The sequence below is a fragment of the Lolium perenne genome, chromosome 3 (genome assembly GCF_019359855.2).
Source record: "Lolium perenne isolate Kyuss_39 chromosome 3, Kyuss_2.0, whole genome shotgun sequence".
Lineage (NCBI taxonomy): Eukaryota > Viridiplantae > Streptophyta > Magnoliopsida > Poales > Poaceae > Lolium > Lolium perenne.
This window is the reverse complement of record NC_067246.2, coordinates 11,034,888-11,044,646: the sequence shown is the minus strand read 5'-3', so window position 1 is coordinate 11,044,646 and position 9,759 is coordinate 11,034,888. Positions and strand designations below refer to the sequence as shown.

Here is a 9,759-nt window from a genome sequence, read left to right as displayed (position 1 = left end):
TCGGTTACATTGAAGTATTTCTTCTGAACGCAATTTACTAGTATTTATATAATTTTCTCAAATGTTAAGATACTACATAAAATTTGGATGAATCAATAAGTTTTTTTGAAAAATCTTGGCTCGTATTATGACAGGTATTTTCGAAAACCGTTAATGGCAGTGCCCATGGGTTTTTTCCCTAGCGAGAAATAACCCTGGTATGGCCAACTAGGTGTGTATTGCTAATGTAATGTAGAAACATAAAAGGGTCACCACTAGGGTATCATCTACCCTATTTACTCTAAGCGTAATTTTGGTGGGATTCCGTTTGACACTTTTACACCAGTAATTAGTGTATATGTCCACATCTCCTCACTTTTCCACAGTAATCAACATATATGTCCACATCTCCACTAGTACTCTGTCAAAGTTCTACGCTGCTCGGCTCATCTTCGACTACCGTAGACGGTTCTAGGTCTCTCACTCATTATCCTCAAATTTGTAGACTATTCCGTAGTCCACCCCTTCATCTCCTCTCGAGAGGTCGCCTTCCTCACAGTAGACATCGTCGTCGATCGGCTTCGGGTTCGTCAGTGTATTCCCCTCCATGGTCCTCAAATTCTAAGAAGGGGCATAGAATGAACATATAAGTGTGAGTGTACTTGGGAAACTTAGTTTAAATAGGAATAGGTGTTTGATGCACTAAATATAGCCATGGACCCCAGAATTCTAGGCTCATGCAGGTTTTCGTAAAAGATCCTCAAAAGGTTGATTTTATTCTAAGAATACATGACGTGAGTCTTTTTGGTTGACCAAAACTTCACGGAGTTCTTTTCTTATCACGTTGGTAGCTCTTTCCAGAGCAAGGAGTGACAATGTACAATTTAATATACTCTATAAAGGTGTGTTATTGTTAACTTAAGAGATTCTTATCCTTGTTCCAACCTAGCGGATGGGGGAGGTGCATGCAGTACATTAGTCCTCATTTGGTACAACAGCTAGGTCTAGTGGTCTATTGATGTGCGAAAGGAAGACGATACAACTTACTTTCATAGAGCTATTATATATATGATGGTTAACGCGTAATATTTATTTTTAATCCTATATCAATATTTTCTAAGTTGCAATGGAATCTTCACCATCCATCGACACAAAACATGGTTTCGCCGCTCACCATATAATCATATTCATAATTGGAAGTATAATACTTTGATTTAGTGCAAGAATGATACAAATAGTACTTCACGCATAATTTGATGAAAAAACTTAAAAAGAAATGAGAAAGTGTTAAACTTGCCAGAAAAATATTGCACCATTGTCCAGGGAAATCGGATTCTAAAAAGATAGCATCATTGTCCGATAAGACAATTTTTAAACATACAACGTCATGCCACTACATATGGTAATGCTATGCATTTGATTTTTTTTATTCAAACACTTGTTTTTTTTTTGAAATTTTAATGGAATTTTCTCCATTTTGTTTTCATTGGTGGACTATAATTCATTTAGAAATAATGAGTAATTAGTTTAAATGAATTGATTAAGTTTTCATGATTTTCAATCCAAATTATTATTCTAGATTTAATTAGGGATCTTCTTTTATTTTATTTCAAATATAAAAAAAACACTTTGAGATGCAAATGCAGAAATTTATATCTACCTCTAGTTTGATCATAAACGTTGGGATGTTACATCCACCCTAAACATTATATACCTTGCTCTCCGACCAAACAAGGAGAGTTTTTTGGATTTCCTCCGCATCCACACACCGAAGACGACAGATAAACCACATAAGTAACTCATACGTATTAGTCGACACCCTTGGCAGCTGACCATATATGCCCAAAGTAGTTTTTGTTTTGGGCCTGGCCCAGGCCAGTGCAACTGCCAACACTAGAGCTATCCTACTCAATTACCTCATAGTATGTCCCACACACAAGCCTCTTTTCCGGATAAACTTTAGACTCGTGTGCTAATCTCGACGTCATCACACTAGTCACAATAGAAGTATCATAGACTAGTATCATACATATGATACTAGTTTATGATACAATACCTAAAATGCATATTATCATGAATTAGTATCATAGTTCCATTTTATTTAATATTTTGTAGAATCTCAATGGAAATATATGTACATGATGTGTTTGCCACTAAATTTTTTAGTTTTATGTGCTATGATACAATATCTACCTATGATACTACTCTCACCTCTCTCCTCATTAATTGATGTGGCACATAAGTTTTTTGCCTACATGGCATACATGATAGTACCTATGATACTCACATTGTGACTAGTCTCAGGTAACAACTACAATTTTTTCTTTCTTTAGAAAATTGTATTTTCTTTAGCTAGGGAAGAACCAATCATTAACTTCGCCAACAAAGTGTTCCTGCACATTACGCCCAGTATCTTTCCCCGCCTCCAAGGTCGGAGGAGTGATTACATCTTTTTCTGAACTTCCAGAACTATGGAACACACTGCCTTACTTGAACCGCTGAACTTCTTTTCCACTGAATAAGAAATTCTTCCACGCAATTTCCGAATAACAGGGAAATTCTATCAGCACCCCAACTTCGATTCTGATTAATCTTAGGACAAATGATTGTACCATCAATGGCAGCTCCATGATCATCTTGGAAAGGTAATCTACCAAAAGGCCCAAGTGACCCTGGGTTTCTAAACAATTTCGTCAATCATGAGGCATACTTGCGTTGTGTGAGGTTAGGTTTATTACTAGGTTTAAAGGGACATAGTGTTTTGGCTCATGGGTCTAGATGCACCTATTATAAAAAATGTATTTTAAATTTATTTCAAAATGTTTACAAAATTGAAATAAAATCCTGAGTGTGCATCCTCATATCCTATGTTAGCTCACAAAAGTTTGGCAGGAAAAAACATTTTTGTGCAGTATGTAAAATAGAAAAAAAAAGTCCCGTTAAAAGATATTTTAGAGCTTCGGAAATTGTTTTTTTACACTGGCCACAAAAATAATATTTTTCCGTCAAACTTTGTGTGCAAACATAGAATATCTGATTGTACACCCTGATATTTTTTTCAGAATTTTTATGAATTTTAAAATATGATTTTGAATAGTGGGTGTATCTACACCTACGAGCCAAAATAGATTTCCCGGTTTAAAGGATGTTGTGAAGAAGGAAACTTGATTTTTTTTTTCTGTAGAGAGAATGGTTTTTTGTTTGGCCCTGGAGGTGAGCATCATTTCGATGGGCCTGGAGTCCCCAGGGACGAGAAGCACGAGACCCATGGTTAGTATTTTTTTCCGGCGGCAATGAGTCTCGGCCCAAGTTGCCAAGTCGAGGTTTCATCACTCAGAAAACTCAAAACTATTGACGAAAAAAAACTCAGAAAATAAAACGCAAAAGGCTGTCAAGCTGTCGCAACGTACGCAGACGGGAGTACATGCCGGCTCGTGAATTGGAAGGTTCTACCGATCTATTTAGCCATATTGTTCCTTCGTTGATCTCCTGCTTCATTGTTGACGGCGGTCGATCGGTGTGTGCGGTAATATGGTATTGTTATGTTCAAGTGTGAGCTCGTTACTCCTCGACCAGATCACCACTGTGCAGCGTGTGACTTTGATTGATTTCCCTGCACTAGAATAAAACATGCCTATCGTCAGGTACCTTTAGTTCTAGCCACAGTCTAGACCGAGACTAAAGGTCTGGCCACGTTGCTCCGAATCCGTCCACATGTACGGCTCCCGCGCGGAAACCGGTCGTCTGGCCACGGGAATTGGCATCGTCGGCGCCGGCGGCCGGGTGCCTGTTCACCTCCCTAACTTATATACGCATCTTCATCTTCTTCATTAGCCACGCATCTTCATCATCCATTAGCCATGCATCCCAAAAGAGCTCTCTTCCATCCCGGCCCCAATGGAGCAGCTCGCGTGCGCCCCGGCTCCTCGATCTCGGGTGTACTATCTCACCGTCGAAGAGATTCACTTTAGGATCACAGTCACTCTCCGTGCATCAAGGGTGGAGAGGTGGATCCGCGATGTCAAGAGGGATTTCCTCGATGCCGCACCAATCAAGTGCGTGGGCTTGAACTGCGAGTTCACCGACCCTCGCGAGGGTAGACATAATCAGGGCACCGCCATCCTTCAACTCTCGGTGGTGATCGAAAATTTAGTCTTCCAAATTTTTTGGGCTGATAAAGTGTCACAACTTCTCAAGGATTTTTTTGCAGGATCAGACCATCAGATTCTATGGCGCGGCTATACACAAAGATGTGGAAATGATGCGTTCCTATGGAATTCACATTCCGTCTGCGTTTGACCTCCAAAAGATAATCCTGAACCCCACCAAAAATCTCATTCTGAGTCTATATGATCTGGCAAATTCTACTATTGAGACAAAATCTGAGAAGAAGAAGAGGAAGAGGGACAAGAATAAGAATAAGGAGTATGTGCCTAAATGCACACGTAGGATGCAATGCATGACTTGACCCTGACCACGCACGCGCGCACGGTACTGTTCCCTTATTGAAACGAAACCACGGAAGCGAATAGTTGACGCCACATCGATTGGTAGTCGGCCAAACAGCGGCGACCATCTGGCCTGGTCGTGGCGTACGTGCGTCAAGTGGACAAGTGGTCAACCTAGCCGCGTGCCGACGAACGCCGAGTTGCCGCGCGCGCAGGAGCAACTTGGTAGCGCGCGCCCAGGGAGGGTGCTCCGGTCAGACCGGCCGGGGACGGAGACCGCGGCGGCGAAACCACGTGCCCGTCCACCGGCGCAAGTTGGAGCTGCAACAAGCATGCTCTCGCCGGCGGCTTCCCCCCCTGGCCAAGTCTACGTACGTTGCCACGTTCAGCTACGCCAAGTTGCCGACACGGCCCGGCCGGCGTACCACAAAGCTGTCGGCTGGTTAACAGTAACACTCAGCTCGGCACCCTGATGCATATCTAGTTGCTTAATTAGAGTGCTGTCATGTCAAGTCATGTCGTGTCAATGTGCGCGCGTGTCGATCCATCCATCAGGATTTGTTTGCACTATACCTTCTTGAGAATTTATATGCATGCGTGGGATAATGCATGACTCTGTTTTTTTAAAACCCCATCTATCAATATAATCATTCATCAGTCAAACTTCTCATGACCGGAAACGGTACCTCCCGAGACGCACGCGAGGTGATCAGATCGCCGCCGCCGAGGGTCCAACTCCTCCATGATGGATGGTGCCGTGGTGGTGTCCATGGTAACACAATGTAGATCACTATAGATGGCTCCACGGTTCGATGCCAACGACGGCTTATGGAGCATGTGCATGAGGAGCTCACAACTAGAGAGAGCCAAAGGCGCGGCAACATCCTCTTTCCTCTCTCACCGAAGCCGTTCAAAGTTTATCATAGTAGAGCTTGTTGTAATAGAACCAACGCACCCGCAGCAATGTCAGCAAAGACGAAAATCAACCAAATTATCCGTACGGTTATCTGTGTGTGATGATGCCGGACTTTACACGGACGTACGTTATTTTGTCCCCACGTAGGCAGTCTGTGCACGCACCGCATGCAACCGTATGCCACCAGCCCATGACCGTGACCTAAACAAAGGCTATAGCTTGCAGTCTGGTGCGTACGGCTCCTGGAACCGATCAGGCGGCCAGTGACAAAAAATGTTTTCCGACGCTTTTTCCACGGTGCAACATACACATACACACACACCTAGCAAAACTCAATCATTGGACATGGAGGAGATAGATCAGCCTCAACCAAAAAACACAGCATCAAAATGTAGCTAGCTAGTTGAGCATCCACCAACATCAGCAGCGTACGACAGCCTACTCATGGGATAGAAATGGGCCCAAAGGGCTTTCTAAGGGGGTATGGATCTAGACCGCTTAGCAAAACGGGCCCACGGGTCACACTCCTCATGCCACCCCAACTGGACACTGCATACAACCCATCTGCTGCTTCCACTTGGCCATCTTGCTTCGCTAATCACTAGGTGCACAGCACCGTGTGCCAACATGCAGCATCCAGGCTCTCTCGCACGCTATTTGACGATGTCTTCCAAACACAACTTTGACTACCACCTTATATTGCAACGTCACCGTACAACCTGACAAATTTACATGTTTACACGCTGTTTCTTGATAAATTGGTTGTGTATCGTTCACTTACAACCGTCGAATATTTTTTCATATATCAGCAGTCAGAGCTTCAAACTTCCACCTTCACCCGCATCCAAGCTCCAAACGACATTTTTGGGGATGTAAGGGAGTACAAACAACATACAAGTAAGCAGCATGGACTTTGTGGGTACTACTGATAGATAGACCGCAAGGCCATTGTTTTCATCATTGATATTTTTCATTTGAAGGAACTTATTTTGACGGCAGGGATATGGGAAATTTATACGGATGCATGCATAGTACTATTCAATCGTTACCGCTCAATTATGTAGAATTGTAATATACATTTTGAAACCCCCCGCGCACCGGAAAATTGGCCTGAAAGGCTCCACATGTATATTTCGTAGTCGCTAGTCGTCATTCGTAGGTAACTACTGCTGAAGTGACACATGAAGATTACAAGAAAGCTCAGGACGACGATGTCGAATGTTTTGGATTTGGGTAGAAACCGGCAATACTTCACACATGTTTTTGACTGAAGATGTTTCTTTGGACAACCAAGATGCTTGAAAAATATATGGATATCTGGGGAGTACTTTCTTATATCTCAATTATATAGTGTGTGGAGTGGAGAGATGGAATATATAGAGTGAAACTACCCCATGGACTACAAAGTTGACCTAAGAAGCTTCCAAAGTATATTTCATAGTTGTTGGTCGTCATCAGCGCGTAACTTGCATGACTCCGCACCGAATTGACACATGACGATTGCTAGGAAGCTAAAGCCATCAACATCGAGCACATATATTCTTATAGAAGCCGACAATAGAGGAAAAAATTCGGATGTCAAGTAAACCAATATAATGGTCTTTATAAAGATTCTGGCATCCAATTTCTGAAGCAAGTACCTCTCCGAATGCGAGAGTGGATTTTTTTGATGAACAGTTCATAATTATTATTACAGTGATCATGGTACATAAAGGTACATAAAACAAATAAAGTTGGTTCTTAGGACAATCACTAGAGAAGGAGCGCATACTAGGATAGAAAGCTCATCTTTTGAAGCGAATACACCATGAGAAGCTCCCACAGTGTTTTTTTTTAAATAAGAAAACCCAAATCTGTGTCTTGAACCTGGCTGGCTAGGTTTTACATCCACTTGCCTAACCACCTGATAGAAAGCTCATTGAGAAAAGGTAATTGTCCTAAACGGTACTAAAGGAACTGGATATATTATATCCTTCTGCTTCATAATTTATATGGTTTGCACCAGACGATATTTAAGTAAAGCATGTCAGAGAAGTACTTAACATAACAATCACCCTATCACAATACCTAAGACTACCCACAATGGAAGTATCATAGGTAGTATCATGCATTCCATGCATGCAAAATGCTGATATGGCAGTGCTATTAAGGAGGAGAGAGAGGATACTAGTATCATAGGTAGATACAGTATCATAGCACATACTACTAGAAAAATTAATATCAAATAAATCTTGTACATCTATTTGTATTGAGATTCTACAAAACAATTAATATATGGAGACTATGATACTAGTATATGATACCATGCATTGTGGAGATAGTAACATGTAGTAGTATCATATGCATGATACTTCTATATGATACTATGCATTGTGACTAGTCTAATTATGTAAAAGAGCACTCATTATTTATAGATCGCCTAGCTTGCTTTAACCCGTTTAACGGTGTGTGATAGGCTGTGCGCATCTTAGAGAGAGGCAGGACGATAAGCTTGATGGGACGATAAGCTTGAATAAAAGACTTCTGAAACAAAATTCCTTCACGGACAAGAACTGTATAAAGATGCAGGGTCAAAAATGCCTTGTAATTAAGTACAAGTAGAACAACCAACTTGATGACCAGATTCTCACAAGTCACAAGCACACACACGCGCGCCGGAAAGCATAATAGTGAACACCCCCAATGTGGAAACCTCACAAGAAGCCAACAACAGATGTACTTAGCATAAAATAACAGCTTTACCGTTCTAAAGCTGCAATGCATATACATAAACACAATCACACACTAAACGATCAAGTGTAGAAATGTAAGCAGCCACACGCCAAGCTCAATATATACACAAGAAATCACCAGCAACGCGCGTACCCACGTACAATAATTCTGACGATGGCATCTGGCAAGGCGACAAATCCCAAGATGGACTTGGCAGCCATGGATGACGACGACATGGACGTGGAGTACTCGTCCCCGGAGTCGGGGGCCGAGGACGCGGCGGAGCCGTCGTCTTGGGCGCCGGCGCCGGTGCCGCCGCGGGCAACGGGAACGTCGCGGTTCAAGGGCGTGGTGCCGCAGCCCAATGGGCGCTGGGGCGCGCAGATCTACGAGAAGCACTCGCGCGTGTGGCTCGGGACGTTCCCCGACGAGGACGCCGCCTCGCGAGCCTACGACGTCGCCGCGCTCCGTTTCCGCGGCCGCGACGCCGTCATCAACCACCAGCGGCCTCCGGCGCCGGAGGAGGCTGGCTCGTCCTCCACGAGCGAGCTCGATCCCGAGCTCGCCTTCCTCAATGACCACTCCAAGGCCGAGATCGTGGACATGCTCCGCAAGCACACCTACGCCGACGAGCTGCGGCAGGGCCTGCGCCGCGGCCATGGCGGGCGCGCGCAGCCGACGCCGGCGTGGGCGCGGGAGCATCTGTTCGAGAAAGCTGTGACGCCCAGCGACGTCGGCAAGCTCAACCGGCTCGTAGTGCCGAAGCAGCAAGCGGAGAGGCACTTCCCTCAGACGGTGACTGGCGGCGGCAGCGACAAGGGCGTGCTGCTCAACTTCGAGGACGGCGAAGGCAAGGTGTGGAGGTTCCGGTACTCGTACTGGAACAGCAGCCAGAGCTACGTGCTCACCAAGGGCTGGAGCCGCTTCGTCCGGGAGAAGGGGCTCGGCGCCGGCGACACCGTTGTGTTCTCTTGCTCGACGTACGGACCAGAGAAGCAGTTCTTCATCGACTACAAGAAGACGACGACGACCGATGCAGCCATTGGCAATGAGAATGAGACCAGCCATGTCGCCGTCAAGCTCTTCGGCGTTGACATTGCCGGAAGAGGGGCCGAGGGATCATCATCAGGTGGGTGAAGGGCACGGTTAGTTCTTGACATCTTTTGCGTGCCCTAGTGCGATTGCAATTGGATATATTGATTGTTAGCTACTCGATCTACATTTCCATTTCCTTTTGGGGAACACCAAATAGACAGTAAAAACAACATTTACATGATCCAGGTAGTTGTATGAGAAGGACAATTTCTTGTACATTTTTGTATGTCGATCTTACTGCAATAAGTTCGACAATTCAAAAGGGATGTGAGAAAGCGATTATTCTTTGTATATTTGAAAATGCTGGGCTTTTTTATTATCTAGATCATCGTTCTTGTTGAATTTGAAATGTGCCAAATGATATCCTTGTCATGATTGCTGTGCAAGCCTTTGTGTTACATTTTTTTTTTCTCTCTATTAGATCAATCTACACCATTCTTGATATACTGCACGCGCTTGCCATATCTAGCTCTATAATTGGTTAAGTAGCCGCTAAACATAGGGATTGTGTAACACTGTTTTCATAAAATTAATTTATAAGGTAAAGAATCCTCTATCTTTTGATTCAAAATAGCAGTAAGTGAGCCGCATGACTACATTAATCGAATC

At 43.8% G+C, this 9,759-nt stretch overlaps 1 protein-coding gene across 1 annotated transcript; it reads left to right on the top strand.

Moving 5' to 3' along the window:
• The first annotated feature begins 8,199 nt into the window (after nt 1–8,199).
• On the top strand, nt 8,200–9,492 carry LOC127325812 (putative AP2/ERF and B3 domain-containing protein Os01g0140700). Its single transcript, XM_051352626.2, has one exon. It carries the CDS (start codon nt 8,230–8,232, stop codon nt 9,190–9,192), a length of 963 nt encoding a protein of 320 aa, XP_051208586.1. The 5' UTR covers nt 8,200–8,229; the 3' UTR covers nt 9,193–9,492.
• Nucleotides 9,493–9,759: the final 267 nt, after the last annotated feature.

Excerpts from the sequence above, each read along its gene's own strand:
- LOC127325812 (XM_051352626.2), top strand. The coding sequence starts at position 8,230 with ATGGCATCTGGCAAGGCGACAAATCCCAAGATGGACTTGGCAGCCATG.